The sequence below is a fragment of the Urocampus carinirostris genome, chromosome 7 (genome assembly GCF_059441175.1).
Source record: "Urocampus carinirostris isolate Australia breed hairy pipefish chromosome 7, RoL_Ucar_1.0, whole genome shotgun sequence".
NCBI lineage: Eukaryota > Metazoa > Chordata > Actinopteri > Syngnathiformes > Syngnathidae > Urocampus > Urocampus carinirostris.
Genome location: NC_142355.1, coordinates 45342885 through 45360095, shown reverse-complemented (window position 1 = coordinate 45360095; position 17211 = coordinate 45342885). Strand labels below are relative to the sequence as shown.

The window sequence follows — 17211 nt, the reverse complement described above, 5'->3', positions numbered from 1 at the left end:
TGTCAACTAGAAACCCTAAATCAGCCAGCCAAATAGGGTCACTTAGTTCTCCTATAGGTTGTCCTTTTTCAGCCAAAAACTCACCGATTTCTTGCCTAAGTGAGTAAAAGCGTGTCAGTGCAGAACCCCGACTGAGCCATTCACGTTGTTGTGTTAGACAACATCTCCATATTCCGCATGAATCTCGCTGAAAAACTGTTGGAACTGACAGTGGCATAGCGCTCTGGAGCGAATATAGTTAATTGATTTTTTTCACCGTTACCATAACATGTTCGTATCGGAGATGTTTAGCACACAGAACTTGCTGATGAATGATGCAATGGAGTTTTACAGCTTTCCCTCCTTCTTCACTTACTTTGTTACTTATTAGTGTTGCTAATCCGCTTTGTTTGCCAGTCATCGATGGCGCGCCGAGTGTGACGTGCAAATGCCCACTGTAGCGTGTTATATAGTATATCTAAATAGTGCTACACAGAATAAATATCGCAATAAAATTCGGTAATATGCAATGTAGGTGGTGTGGTTTAATGTGGGCTTTTACTCTGCCGGGTAGAGTTAAAGAGCCTCATGGCATGAGGAAGAAAAGATCTCTTCAATCTGTCCATAGTACAAGACAGTGACAGCAGTCTGTCGCTGAAACTGCTCTTCTGTCTGGAGATAATGCTGTGTAGTGGATACGATGGATTGTCCATGATTGACCGCTGCTTTTCCAGTGCCCGTCTCTCAGCTACTGTTGTTAGGCTGTCCAGCTCTTTGCCCACAACAGAGCTCGCTTTCCTAGCCAGTTTATTGAGACGAGAGGCATCCTTCTTCTTGACGCTGCCTCCCCAACACACTGTCGCATAGAAGAGGGCGCTTGCCACAACTCTTCTATGCGACAGATTAAGCTAGCTTCAAGACATTTCAGTTTCTCGCTGCGTTCATTACCTGTGATCTTGTCATATGCGTCAGCATGTTTTGTTTGGTACTGTTGCTTCACATTGAACTCTTTAAAAACGGCCACTGTCTCTTTACAAATGAGGCAGACACAGTTGTTACGTACTTCAGTGAAGAAACAGTCCAATTTCCAAACATCCTTGAACCGTCGGCCCTCGCAGTCAACGTTCCTCCTTTTGTTAATTGCCGCCATTTTAGAAAGTTGGGGGGCCTCACATACTAATTTGCTGTTCCTATTTGAGCCTCTAGATGGCAGCACTTAATTGTGGTAAATAGACTTGCATTTGTGCATACACTGACGTCAGTGAAAAACTCAGTTCGGGAAATTCTTGGCAGACAATTAAGTTTGCTTGAAGATAGAGTGCGAGTCTCTGTATACACTGTGCAAGGAATGAAGGTATCTGTATACACTGACGTCAGATTGTTTGGAGAAGCCATCTCCTTGTCTCCTTATAAGGATACAAAGAACGAGAAAAACAAAATTCCTTTAAGTAATACGTGATATCGGACTGCCTTTTGGGGTGTACAAAAAGCGATGTTATGCCTGGAGCTTTTCCGAGACCTTCATTGACGCATCAATAAATTCGTCTCCCTCCTACGACGCTGGCTTCTGTCCATTTTCCTTATCCACATATGAGAAGGTTTCTCTCAGATCATAACCTACGTTTTCTCTACAACATTATTGGCGCCCAACGTGGTATTGGCACAGGAAAAGCGGTCCGTCTCGGATGAGCAGTCGAGGTAAGAGAAGTTTTTTTCCTCTCTTATTTCGGTTTGCTCGTGTGAGACTGGGAGCCTGCGACGTGGGAGCTAAATTATGAAAATTCGTGCACGTGGATTCCGTCTATAGTCAGGCCCAAGTTTGGACGGATGAGATACATAGACTGAGTTGAGATTTGTGTCCGACGGGAATTCTATGCTCAGAGAATCCTGTTGTTTTTTGTGGGACATGGCTGCGTGAAAAAGAAATAAGAATAATTTACCTGGATAAAAGGTGCAGCGGCGTCGGTATTTGTATATTTATGATTGTCTTGAGATCTGTGTAATAGCGGTGATGAGACGTCATCATTTGCTGAAGTGTCAGTTCGAGAGTAGACGATCTATATATGGTTAATACGGGGCATGTTTTATGTGTTTCCCTAGGATTTGTGAGGCTGCCGTGCAAGGTACGCTTAAAAAGAAGTGTGGTGCATAGTAACTCGCAATTTTCTAGAATCTGAGAGGTTATACCGCCGTTAGAAAAATGAGCAGTTAATCAGATGTTGTATTATTAAGATATATTCGCATAGAACAAGCGATACGAAGAATGTGTGTGTGACATGAGTCAGGCTTGCGCTAACAGGTGTATTCTTTTACATTTTACGGTCTTGTATGTGCGTTAGAGTGTCTTGCTTTTTGTGGGTTATTCTCGCCCCCACCGCTTACCGCCACCCGTCTCCGTCTTTCCCTGTGTGAGTTGAGCACACGCTCCGATCACCCCCACCCCACCCCCGTCTTTCCCCCGTCTTTCTCTCCTTTACTTTATGTAACGTTATGTTTGAGTTGTTTGACTTACGGAGGGGGTCTTGGAAAGATAAATGAAGAGTGGAGTGATTACTTTTCCTCGCCCGCAAGGACGTAGTGGTGATAGAGGAACTTAAAAGCACAGAATGGGCTTATTAGTGAGTGAGAACAGGAGGTAAAAGTACTGCGCGATTGGTGTATGAGATAGATATGAAAAACTTACGGTACTGGGATATAAATTAAGGTGAAAGACTCATTGAGCGCTCCGTCTACGTGTGGCTGTGAATTTGAGATCTGTTTCCGTTGAACACTCTGACGCTCTGAAGTTGAAGACTCGTGTGCGAAGAGGGCCACTCAAGTGGGAGGAGCTGGGTCCGCCCTAAGATGAATATTCATGAAAGGGGTTGAGCTGGAATGAACTGTTTGTGTCTGAGCAGAAGCAGACGTGCGAGCAGAAGAGGCCCCCCCCGCCCATTCTGAGCCTGAACAGCGCCCTCGTTTGGAAAAATCAGGACACGCGTCCAAATCAGCCTAAGTTTGCAAAAGCAAGGTCAGTGACATTAATTGAATAATTATGAACATTCTTGTGCCAGTGAAGCTTTTGGGATTGCGCCATCCGGACAAGGCCGAGCAGATTGAAAAGGTGTCACAAAAGTGGGAGAAGAGGACGAAGGATCTTCAACCTGCGTGGCCGAAAGGTGGTACGTTCGATACATACTCTTGTGATGTCATGGAAGTCAGGATTATGGACTACAAATCTGGAAAAAATAACAAGAAACGACAAGAGAAGAGGAACACAGAAAAGGAGATTTTGAAGCTGTTTAAGACTGAAGGTGTGCATTACAGAGAGAAAATTAGGGAAGGACTGATTCGACTAAAAGATAAATCATTGAATGCTGAAAAGACAACTGGATCAGCTGGGTTGTATCCAACTTTGGTCGGAACAATGAAAATAAATGGGGATTTCAAGTATGATGGAGAAGGAGACGAGATGAAATTGCCAACAAAAAACTTAGGGAACGCACCAACAAGTCCTCAACATCCTCCTATCCCAAAGCATTGTAGCACGGAGAGAAAGTTCGACACAGTGGAATGCAGGGAACCGCTCGACTGCTATGCGGAAAGAAATGAAACGGTCAAGGGAAAGTCAGGTGAATCTTTTTGGGTCGACATGGGAACCGGAGGTGTCCGTCAAACAAGCCAGAACATGGAACAAGAACAACAGTGTACGGTCCGAGCTACCATCAGAGAATTGGAAGAAGAAATAGACAATCTTCAGGCAAGAGCTGAGGCAAGGGAGGACGGTGAAAGACCTGGACCGTCAATGATTGCGACTGGAAATTACGACCTAAGATATAGGCCTAATATCCGGCCGCCAGAGAGGTATACAGACCCTGGTCAGTTTCCAATTCTAATCAAGGGAAACAAAGGTCAGTACATCCCTTGGCAGACGCTCGACCTTACGGGTCTGATTTCCCGATTGCCAGACATACATGAAGGTGCTGGGAAGTGGATTCGACGGTTTGAAGAAGAGACTATTGGCAAGCTGCTAGCCATCGGCGATATCAAGTCAGTATTGGCACAATGTGTAGGTGCCTCAACGATGCAGAATATTTTGCGCCATAGCAACAATGGATGGATGATCGATGTGATGGCGGATGGAACTGAATTTAACGCCTACCGTGCAGTGGTGTGGAGAGCATTACGGGATGAATACCCTGCCAAGATTGATCCAAAGGAATTAAAAGGTGAGACTCTCGGCGAAACTGAGAATCCAGCTTCATACATCGGCAGACAGCTCAAACGATGGAAACAGGAGACAGAGGAAGAAGTGGAGAACAGCCCTATACTTTCGACTCTGTTTCGCAATGCAGTCATTGGAGCCCTGCCAATACAAGTTCAGAGTAGGCTGGAAGATGCCGTAGGGTTAACCTCAATGCCATACAGGGAGTTCCGTGACCATGTTGTCCACGCCATTGAGAGATTCAGAAAGGATCAGCAAAGACAGCAGGACTTAGAAAAAGCTGAACAACGGAAACTCACAGATGCAGCTCTCTGACCTGCAGAATAAAGTTAAACTGAAGACTCAAGCACCTGTACTGGACCAAACCATCCAGGCAAGCGTGACGGCGCCGCCCATCGCTCCATCAACCCAGCAACCACTTCCGGTTGTTAATGTTTATCAGCAACAGCCATTTGGCCGGCAACCCTACGGAGCAGTACAGGGCCAGATGCCTGCCTGGGGTCGAGGTGCCCCAAGAAGGAACGGGCACGCGCCCACAGGCCAAGTGCTCGTGTGCTGGAAATGTCAGGGTCCTGGTCACTTTGCACGAAACTGTTCAGCAGCCGGTCCAGGGGGATGGAGAGGAACAAAGGGGGGCCCGTCAAGACAAGGAAGAGGATCTCCAGGTTCAGGTCCAAGATATTGGCATTAGGGGGGCCCAGAGAATCCTGTGGGGGAGGCCCAATTCACAATTCATGCAGGGGAAACTGGCAGGGAACCAATAATCCAGGTCAAAATTGAAGGCAACAAAATCCCAATGCTAGTTGACACCGGAGCTACATATACCTGCATAAGTTCAGAGTATGCCTCGAACCTCCCCATGTCCGGCAAATTCATAAGAACAATAGGATTCTCGGGATCAAAACAAACCATTCCAATGACAGACCCAGTGAAAATCTCTACTGAAGAGGGTGAAATTATGATACCCATTCTTGTGTCAGAAGAAACGCCAGTAAATTTGCTGGGAAGAGACGCTTTGTGTAAGCTTGGAGTCAAATTGTGGTGCACTCCTGACGGGGTGTATCTGGACAGGATTGGACTCAAGAATCAAATGCTACAACAAAGCAAAGGCGCAAAGGTCTATTGGTTGGGAAATCTACAAGAACCTGTAAATAAAATTATGAAAGTATGGGAACCTGTCATCAAAATACAGCTACCAGAGGCATTCAAACCAACGACAGAGTATCATTGCACTATGTATCATGACTCGTCCTGCAGTATGGTCTACGAGGAAATATGGGACAAACAGACAAAGAACATCACAGTAGAAGTTTTGGTCGACTGCCTCCTGATTGGCCATCAGGGTGCAGCTCTAAACATCAAACCAAATGACTTCACGTCGCAGTGGTTCGGAGTGCCGGAATCGGAACCACATATTGCATTACTAGTCAACAAAGGATTCAAATCTTAAGACCTAGGTCCCATGGTGAAAGCAGCAAAGAGCGTGAGATGGATTGAGACTGAAGATTCGAAAATGACAATCTCAGACGAAGATGGTATGGTGAGAATACCATGTGAAATGAAAATGGATGCGAAACCTTGGGTGGTTACCATACCAGAGGCGACACAAGCTGTTCAAGATGAAGAAAAACAAGAGGACGTATTGAGACAAGAAATGCTGAACCATGTTCCGAAGGAGGTGTGGTCAAATCATGACACCGATGTTGGATTGGTGAAATCAGCAAATCCAGCTGAAATACAACTGAAACGGGGAACGAAATTGCCGTTTCGACCGCAATAAGCCGGAAGCGGAAGCAGGGATACAAAAGACGATCGACGGACTGCTCAAGGCTGGAGTACTAATTGAGATGCAAAGTCCATGCAACACTCCGATTTTTCCAGTTCTCAAATCGGACAAGTCTAAATATAGATTGGTACATGATTTGAGAGCGGTAAATGAAGTTGTCCAAGATTGGGCAGCTGAAGTTCCAAATCCAAGTACTATCCTCACAAATGTGCCTCCAAACGCAAAGTACTTCACAGTAATTGATCTTTGTTCAGCATTCTTCAGCATTCCGTTATCTGAAGACTCATGGTATCTCTTTGCATTCACATACCGAAGGAAACAATACAGTTACACACGGTTGCCACAGGGCTTCAAGCATAGTCCTCATATGTTCAACCAAGTACTGCGTAATGACCTGGAAGGCCAAGACATCGAGAGTACACTGATACAATATGTTGACGACCTGCTAATCTGCTCAGCAACGCTCGAAGAATGTCATAGAGACTCGATCAGAGTCCTACAAAGACTGGCTGAAACAGGACACAAGGCTTCAGAAGCCAAACTACAATACTGTCAGCCGCAAGTGGAATATCTGGGAAGACTCATTTCACAAGGGAGCATTGCAATGACACCAGAGCAGCTCGAGGGAGTCAGCAAAGCTCCGAAACCTCAAACGGTCGGACAAATGATGACCTTCCTTGGAATGACGGGATTCAGTTCCGAGTGGATTGAGGACTAGGCATGGAAGACCAACCCATTGAGGGACTGGATGAAAGAAGCAGGAACGACGATGCTACGAGCAAAATTGCAATGGACAGACACTGCAATGGATGCTTTCGAAAATATCAAACAAGAAATGCAAAGAGCGCCTTCTCTGGCAACACCGGACTGCACAAGACCATTTCTGCTGTACGTAGCGAATCGACACAATATGTATGCTTCAGCTGTGTTAATGCAAGAGACGTGCAGTGGCAGACAAAAACAGCCAATTGCCTACTACAGCACCAAACTTGACAATGTGGTGCAAGGATGGCCGCCATGTTACCAAGGCTTGGCTGCAGTTCATTATGCATATGAGAAGGCCACAACAGTAACTATGGGCTATCCAGTGATAATTTACACCCATCACAAGATTTCAGAACTGATAAATCAAGGCAAGTTTGTTGTCACTCAGGCCAGATGTCTACAGTTCATGCCACTGTTGACGTATCCGGACATTACATTGAAAAGATGTAATACAACAAATCCAGCTAACACCATACCGTTTGAATTTGAGGGTGAAGCACACGAATGCGTTGCGGACACAATGAAGTACACCAGGTTGCGACCGGATTTGGAGTCCATTCCGCTACTGGGTGCAGACCTGACGTATTTCGTTGATGGATCATGCTTCCGAGATTACCGGGGAAATCATGCTGGGTACGCAGTTGTCAGGCAAGAAGCTGAGCAATATGTGACGCAGAAAGCAGAGAAATGTGAACAGCCATGTTCGGCTCAGTGTGCAGAACTAAAAGCCTTGACAGAAGCGTGTAAGCTAGCAAGAGGAAAAACTGCAAACATATACACCGACTCGGCATATGCGCATGGAGTTTGCCATCATTTTGGAACCGTTTGGAAGCAGAGAGGATTTAAAAAATCAGATGGGAGCCCAATTCATCATAATCAACAAATTACGGAACTAATGTCTGCTATGATGTTACCATCAAAATTGGCCATCATCAAGTGCCAGGCACACAGAAGAGGAGATGATGCCGTGATACGTGGGAACAATGCAGCGGATGAGGCAGCCAAAGAAGTGTCAAAAAGCAAAGTTGCTGTCCTCGCTCCTATGGTTTCACTAGAACCAATGGCAACGCCAGACGATATAATCCTGATTCAAGGCGAAGCGAGCCTGAGCGAAAAGACACTGTGGAGAGAGAGGGGTGCTACCTGTGATGATAAGGGACTTTGGAGATCGCATGAAGGACTGATTATTGCTCCAGTGTCACTGCTGACTATGTTGATATCAGACGTGCACACGATCGACCATTGTGCAAGGGGAGAAGTTGTGAAGAAGCTGAAAAAACAAGGTTACTGGTCTCCGTATTTGCAGGCCACGGTAGACGAAGTGAGGATGACGACGACGGTGAAAACAGCAATGGTGATGATAAAGTGACTGTGCATCCACAGAAGTGCTCAACCAGTGCGAAATCTGTGCAGAAAGAAACATCAGGAAGTGTGTACGGGCACCGATTGGCTTTGTGCCAGTCCCACTGGGACCATTTAAGCATTTAGTAATTGATTATGTAGACATGATAAAGACAGTCCAAGGAAAACGATATATGCTCGTCGTGATCGACCGATTTAGTCGTTGGGTGGAAGCAGTGCCATCAAAAGATCTAGGTGCGGAAACAGTAATTAAGTTTTTGATTAGAGAAGTTATTCCGCGATTTGGCATACCGTCAGAAATAAGCTCGGATAACGGTGCGGCATTTGTTCAAAAAGTCGTGAAGGGCATCTTACAAAAACTACGCATTAAACAACGGTTGGGTGCGGTGTATCACCCACAAAGTCAAGGAATGGTGGAAAGAGTAAATGGAACATTAAAATCAAAGATAAACAAGATCTGTGCAAGTACTAAGCTAAACTGGGTAGATGCGCTACCATTGGCGTTGATGAGTTATCGTATGCAAACTCATCGGATCACACATTTAGCACCGCATGAAATGCTAACAGGCAGACCAATGCCAGCGCCGCATTTGAGAGGTCCCTATAAAGGGCCGCCGCTTGAGCAACTACAAACTGAACTGAGAGACTATATGAGACAATTGACGGCTATCCAGAAGGCCATCTACCTGCAGGTGAAGAGGCAAGAGTCCAAGGTCGAACAACCATTCGAGAGGACGGTGGTCCCAGGAGATCTCGTGTACATCAAGGTGTTTCGACGAAAGTGGAACCAACCGAGGCGTGAGGGACCGTACACCGTCGTAAGGGCAACGCCGACCGCTGTCCAGGTCGAGGGCAGCTCAACCTGGTACCATCTAAACCACTGTACCAAGGCTCGCGCTGCCACCGTCGACGAGACCAAGCAAGATCAACAGGGCAGTAACGTTAAATTAGGATAACAAAATGTGGATGACAAAGCTGTGTGTGATAATAAATTGTCTAATATGGTTGTTACTAGGAGCAGAGCTCGAGAAATCGCAGCGGCGAATGGAAATTGCGGATCCAGAAGTGCAGCCGGAGATCCCGACAGCGACGATGCAGTTGCAGACCATGACGCATCAAAGAGACAGCAGCCCGGTTAAGTGTGACACTACTATACAACATGCTAAAACAATTGAAAATTTGGAAAGTACAATTCGTAATAGAAAACAAATTGGAAGTACTAAAATCCCGAGTACGATGGGATTAATCCGACAAAAGAGAGACGTGGAACCAACCGAAGTGCCGACTGTATACCGAAAACCAAATATGTTAACAACAGTACAGACTAAGGTAACGGATAACAAGCCAAGCTTTAACAGCTGGTGGTCTAGTTTGTGGGTCACTCCAGCACCTAAAGAGATGATACCGACGGTAACAACACACCCAAAATCTGAGAAATCTACACCCAAGGCAACAACACCAAAGGGTGAGGTTACAACACGCCAACGGCCGAAAATGAGTACACTAGTAGTTCGTAAAATACAGGAAAATGTTACAGAGGTTAAACGGCCAGAGCAATCACATTTAAACGAGGGGGTAACCGTGACTCCTACAATAAAACGACCAATTGAAGTAGAAACTCAAAATGATACAGTGGGTAAGCCAATTGAAGTTAATCCTCAAAAAAGTATGGCCTACGAAGACTATTGTGCGGATGGTGGAGTTGGCAGTCAGGACAGTCGCCTGGTCGTTAGTGACTATAGGCCAAAAAGTTTTAACCCAACGGACGAACTTGGGTGGGAAAACGCGAAGTACAACACATGGTATAGATGGTTATGGTATACTGCGAGAGTCATGACAGATGAAGAATGTATAGCATGCTCGACGGCGCCACCAGGCGTTTTAATTGTAATTCCAGAAAAACATAATATGAAGACGTGTGCAGAGGAGCAGCGACGGATTTGCAAAGACCCAAGATTTGCTTCACAAATAGTTATAGTTAAGCCAGTTCCGCTGCCAATGTGTACGATAGAATGTAGATTTATTTCTGGTGCAAAAGGTGGACATTATTATCCAAGGCTATCGGGGACACCTGAGAAAATTAGGTATAGGATGTTTAGAGAATTTCAACGATCAACGGACCACAAAGTCCCTCCAAAAAGATATCGGGTAGATAGAACTGCTGAGTATGAATGTTATGCAAGTGGTGGATATAGCCACAAGGGCATAGATGGACACGAGGTAGGAAACACGACAGTGAAGTGTAAGACAACTTGGGTTATATCCTGGTTTCCACACGCAAATATGTATCCTTTATTTCCAGATAAACCAGTATGGTTTGAAAATCCGGGTGAGCAAGATCAGACATGCGAAAATGTAACAATGACAATTCCAGACATACGTTATTTGAGGGATCAATCAGTCGCAATAGCAGACAGTTACTGGATGTGTGGAGGTGACTATTTAAGGAGCAAGCGTCCACGAAATTGGGCAGGATTGTGTACACTTGTGAGAATGAAAGTACCGGTCCATATAATGTATGAAGGGGTTTATGAGCTACTAAGAGTTTCCAGGGAAGCCAGAGTTAAGAGAGCATATCTTCCGGATGGACGAGTATTTCTAGATGCCATCGGACAACCGAGAGGAATTCCAGAGGAATTTAAAGCTAGGAATGAAATTAAGTCTGGATTAGAATCGATATTTATCTGGATAACTCCGGATAAGAACGCAGAATGGATTAATTACATTTATTACAACCAACAACGTTTTATTAATTACACTAACGAGGCCTTTAGTGCAATAGGAGAGCAATTACATGAGACATCTAGGATGGCCTGGCAGAATCGTCAGGCCCTCGATTTTCTCTTGGCCAGTAAAGGAGGCGTGTGTCATATGATAAAGGAGGAATGCTGTACTTATATACCTTTAAATACAGCCGCAGCAGGGAGCTTCACAAAGGCACTGTCAAAGATTCGTGAGTTGAGCAATGAAGTGACAGTAAATACTGAAAAGAACAGTATCTCTTTTGATTGGTTCTCGTCTACATTTGGGTACTGGGGTGGTCTGTTAGCGAAAGGGGGAATTCTTGTACTAACTGTCGTAATAATTATGTGTTTGTTGTGTTTCTGTGCCATACCTATTCTTAAAAGAGGAATGCTTAAGACTTTTGGAGAACAAATGACAGTAGTTGCTAATACTAAGGTGGCAGAAGCTCAATTAGCACAGTTAGTGATTGAATACCCAAGCTTATTCCTTAGTGAGGAGGAGCAGATGACTCAACTAAATTCAACGCCTTGAAGTTTATCTGGCAACATTAACAGTGAGTCTATATTACTTTAAATAATGGAGCATCTGCGGAAAGAGACACATATGATGATCTGGACCAAATACAATATCAAGTAGCACTATTGTTAAACACGCAACACACTATATAGCGCTAGGAATAACGGCTACAAATATATATTGGTTTCTGATTGTGTTTCTTTTGTTGGTATGTCACACTGCCGGGGAGCAAGCTGCTGACTGAGATGGTCGGGATGCGTCGTCGCGTCCGGGTTTCGGGCTGCATGGAAACCGAGCGTGATGCCTGCTGGGATGATCCCCCACTCCGACATCTGACTTCACGACACCCGCTGACGAATACGGCGAAGCACGTTCTTCGAAGTGTTTACGGGGGTCAGGCCTAAGGCCAATATGTATACTGTATCACTATCTAATCATGCACGTATATATTGGAATATATCAACAACTATAACCGGGAGTTTGCACTGTTGTAATCACTTTTATCACTTATCGGTTCATATATACATATACCTTATCATGTACTGAACAACTATTCTACGTGTATAATCCAGTATGTACGGATAAAGATAAAATGCGTAGGGAGACTGGTGCATGGGTTGAAATGTTCAAATCAGGTGTTTGGAGTGTCGGAGGTTTTTGTAATTGAAACATGAACAATGAAAGTTAGAATAATCACAGCAGGCTGACCGCCAGAATTTTATTTTATTTTTGATTCGCGTAAACTCTGTCCGTGTATTGATATGTATGATTTGTAATACTTTGCCACTACTCTGTATTCATTTTCGATTTTAATTTCTGTTCAGAATGGGAGGTGGTCCTCCCAAAGGGGGGATTGTGGTAAATAGACTTGCATTTGTGCATACACTGACGTCAGTGAAAAACTCAGTTCGGGAAATTCTTGGCAGACAATTAAGTTTGCTTGAAGATAGAGTGCGAGTCTCTGTATACACTGTGCAAGGAATGAAGGTATCTGTATACACTGACGTCAGATTGTTTGGAGAAGCCATCTCCTTGTCTCCTTATAAGGATACAAAGAACGAGAAAAACAAAATTCCTTTAAGTAATACGTGATATCGAACCGCCTTTTGGGGTGTACAAAAAGCGATGTTATGCCTGGAGCTTTTCCGAGACCTTCATTGACGCATCAATAAATTCGTCTCCCTCCTACGACGCTGGCTTCTGTCCATTTTCCTTATCCACATATGAGAAGGTTTCTCTCAGATCATAACCTACGTTTTCTCTACAACACATGTAACAGCGCTGCTGCTCAATGTATTACCGGTACATAATTCTACACGCGGACCAGGGGTTATTGATTTTTTGACGGAGGCTGCGGGCCAGATGAAAATTGACCACGGGCCGCATTTGGCCTGTGGGCCGGACTTTGGCCATGTCTGCTTTATACTTGTCATACGCATTACCACTCTTACCTTGCAGCCACTCCTCAAAGGCACGTCTCTTCTCTGTCACAGGCTCTGAGATCTCATCATTCCACCATTCACTTCTTTTTCTAATACCTCGACCAACTTTTCTCATTCCACACACTTCTTTCGCACTCCTCAGCACTGCCTCTTTAAACCATCCATCCATTCCCTTTCCACACTATCCACTTCTTTTCTACTAATCTGTTCATACTCTTCCACTATCCTCTCTTTAAACTCTCTCTCCTTTTCTACCTTATTCAACTCTGACATTTTCACCTCTTCCCTCACACTCTTCCTATAACTTGGCGTCCACGATCCGACTTCAAAAAAAAACCAAAAAAAAAATCTTATCTCATCTCATTATCTGCACCGCTTATCCTTATTAGGGTCGCGGGGGGGCTGGAGCCAATCCCAGCCATCTCCGGGCAGTGGGCAGGGGACACCCTGAACTGGTTGCCAGCCAATCGCAGCTGCAAATCACTTTAGTTCTCGCAGGTAGCTGCGTTCTTCATCGACGGCGCGGGTACTTTCGGGCGCACGATACGCATGACACCGACACAGTTACGGGGGTCCCGCGCACGTCCACCGCATTTCGCCCGCCGCATTTCGCCCGCCGCATTTCGCCCGCCGCATTTCGCCCGCCGCATTTCGCCTGCCGAAATGGACGGCCGCCTGTCTCGCGCCGCGCTACTGGGGTCGTCGGACGAGCGGGCTCCCCCCAGTTAGTCATTTTCCACACATAACTCAATCAATTTTCTTCCCACTCTCATTTCTTCCCGGTACTCCATATCTACCAATCACATTTTCAACCGTTCCATCACCCACTCTCGCATTCAGTTTACCTAGTATTACCACTTTCCACCCTTCTTTTATGCAATTTTTCTAACGGCCGCCAGCGGCGCTCGAGTACAAAAGGTAAGATTTAGACCGGTGGGATATATGCGCCGAGGAAGACTGCAACTTCTTGGCTTGACTATCGGCGAGAAATCTTTCACTAAAGCTGGCCGCATGCGAAAGGCAACTTTTTCGCAAGTCTGCCAGTGGATCCTGACAGCGTGGGGCAGCATAAAAAAATCCACCATCACCAACGGGTTCGGAAAAGCCAGTCTGCTGCGTGACGGAGAGGAGGGCACAGAATCAGGAGTGGATGGGAGCGTGGGACGACGTCTATATGACAAAGTTTCTTTGCGACACTGAGGAAGACGACTTTGATGGCTTCAGTTCTAAGGAGAAGGATGAGGACGGTTTACCGTGATTTTTACAAGTACGGTATGTTTTCTTAACAGACCCGTTTACTGTGTTGCGAGCGTGTTGCTAGCGTGTTGCTACCATTAACTGCCCGGAAGAAAGTTATATTATTATTATTATTATTAAAGCTTTAAAAACCTTCTCTGTGCACTGTCTTTCTTTGTAAATATGTGTAACCATGTATTATATGTATTTGCAACTGTACATTTTTTGTAAGGTATTTATTTGTATTTATTTTGGACACTTATTCTGATATGTTTTGGACGGGCGAATTAAAAAGAAGGAGCGTAACAAACGCGGGCTGACGGGAAGTGGAGCCCGGTAAAGGTGAATGTTTGTGGACACGGTGGACAAAAGTGTATACATATTTTTCCCATCCTTACCTTTGGAAAAATACACTTTTTTCTTTGGATTACTTTCAACGGGACCCGGACTCTGCCGGTCTGCAGCAAACCTTAAGTACCGGTATCATTTTCTGTTTATTTTGCTGGCTGTGATTTTTCGACTGTGTACCTAAAATGAAGGATATTCAGTTACAATCGCGTTACCTAAACTCGGGTCTGGTTAAATTTTGTGTTTGTGATTTTTTTAATGAGGGCGCATGCGGCTTATATACAGGTGCGGCTTGTGTAAGTACAAAATCGTTTTTTTCCTCTTAAAAAGTGCAGGGTGCGACTTATAATCAGGTGCGCTCTATAGTCCAGAATTTACGGTGGTCAAGATAGAGAAGAGAGGAACCCCAGTCCCCTCGCTCCCTCCACTTTAGTCACCTCTTAGGACACGCAGCGGACCACGGTGGGAGAATTCTCACACCTCCCAGGGGGAGAGGGCCCCTCACCACAGTACTAAATATATATATATATATATATATATATATATATATATATATATATATATATACATATATATATATATATATATCCATCCATTATCTACACCGCTTATCCTCAGTGGGGTCGCGGGGGTGCTGGTGCCCATCCCAGGTATCTTCGGGCAGTGGGCAGGGGACACCCTGAACTGGTTGCCAGTCGCAGGGAACACAGGGACAGACAATTCGCTCTCTCATTTACACCTAGGGACAATTTGGACCGGCCAATTAACCTAACATGCTTGTTTTGGGAATGTGGGAGGAAACCGACTGTGGAGGAAAACCATGCAAACTCCACACAGGAACTTCGTTTTCATGACCTCAGAACTGTGCCGCACACGTGCTAAGCTAACCATATCTACATCTACATATACATAACTTGTATACATACATACACATATACATATCATATATATATATATATATATATATATATATATATATATATATATATATATAAAACTTGTATACGTACATACATACACATATACATCTCTCTCTCTCTCTTTATATATATATATATATATATATATATATATATATATATATATATATCTCATCTCATTAGCTGCACCGCTTATCCTCAATAGGGTCGCGGGGGTGCTGGAGCCCATCCCAGCAATCATCGGGCAGTGGGCAGGGGACACCCTGAACTGGTTGCCAGCCAATCGCAGGGCATATATATATATATATATATATATATATATATATATATATATATATATGCCCTGATATTCTATATATAAAATCAAATCAGTTGCGCCTTAAAGTCCAAATTTTACGGTATGTGTTAAATACAGAAATAGAACAAGCTACAAGACAATATATATATAAAACTTGTATACGTACATACATACACATATACATCTCTCTCTCTCTCTTATATATATATATATATATATATATATATATATATATATATCTCATCTCATTAGCTGCACCGCTTATCCTCAATAGGGTCGCGGGGGTGCTGGAGCCCATCCCAGCAATCATCGGGCAGTGGGCAGGGGACACCCTGAACTGGTTGCCAGCCAATCGCAGGGCATATATATATATATATATATATATATATATATATATATATATGCCCTGATATTCTATATATAAAATCAAATCAGTTGCGCCTTAAAGTCCAAATTTTACGGTATGTGTTAAATACAGAAATAGAACAAGCTACAAGACTGTGCCTTTGAACACAGTGCACCCTATGGTCGGGTAAATATAACAAATTATTACACTACTAGGGGCACTGTATTATACACACTGGGCTTTGTGCATTTATTGTGTAAAAGTGGACGTTTTGAAAGTGCTACTCACAGGACAGGCGGGGCCAGCGTTTCTTCCTGGTGCAGCCGCTCGGTCTGCCGCAGTTTAAGGATCTCGCTGTAGTTGAGAGCGTTGACTTTATTCTTGAAGAGCTCCAGCGAGGTTGGTTTGGTGGAGAGCGTACGCGTGATCTGCTCCTTCACCACCTGCATCACCTGCACATCATTGAGCACCTTGATTTACTATCCCAAAGACAAGTTTCAGAGTTACGATCTTAAACCCAATTAAGCCCAAACCAAATATCAGGCTGGTTCTGGTCTAAAATGTCAATAGGTTTGCGTCTGGCCGAGCTCGACAATTGACTCTCGCTGCCTTATTTATTATAAAGTGATTATCCACCTGTCATTGTTCTTCATGTCTCTCTGCTTTTCTGTTTCCAGGGTTCATACACATTTTCATGGCGACAAGCATCTTTTAAGCATTTTCAAGGACGAATTTTTAATTTTTCCATTACCTCCAAAGGAAGAAATCCAGCACTTGATCAAAAGAGTGCTTTTTAGTTGACTTTGATGACTAAATTAAGTCGCTATCATGCTGCTAGCACATACTTTGTGATATTTTGAGATGTTCCCACCTATGACTTTCGTTGTCAGGCCCCTTCTCAAGGATTCTTAATTTCCTCATGCTAAGGTCTTTTATGCTGAGGTCTTTGCTTGCCTTCGTGTAGGTTTTTGCAAGGGGAATGATTGCAACAACGCCTACCTATCAACATATACTTTTATCTGTAATATACGCCGGTCCAAATTGTCCCTAGATGGGAATGACAGAGTGAGTTGTCTGTCTGTGTGCCCTGCGACTGGCTGTCAACCAGTTCATGGTGTCCCCTGCCCACTGCCCGAAGATAGCTGGGATGGGCTCCAGCACCCCCACGACCAATGTTCCCTCTAATTTTCCACGGGTCTGAGCGTTCACACAAAGTCGGTGAGCAACGCTTGAAACAACAGTGAGCAACAGCAATCCCAAGTGT

The 17211-nt window shown here is 44.4% G+C and overlaps 1 protein-coding gene across 3 annotated transcripts in view; it reads right to left on the bottom strand.

Moving 5' to 3' along the window:
- The window catches only part of elmo3 (engulfment and cell motility 3), a 130294-nt gene that overhangs the window by 15477 nt on the left and 97606 nt on the right, over window positions 1-17211 (bottom strand). For all 3 annotated transcript variants that reach the window (XM_088341096.1, XM_088341098.1, XM_088341097.1), the window contains one exon: window positions 16236-16399. In XM_088341096.1, coding sequence (XP_088197222.1) covers window positions 16236-16399 — 164 coding nt within the window. The remainder of the gene's footprint in view (window positions 1-16235; window positions 16400-17211) is intronic.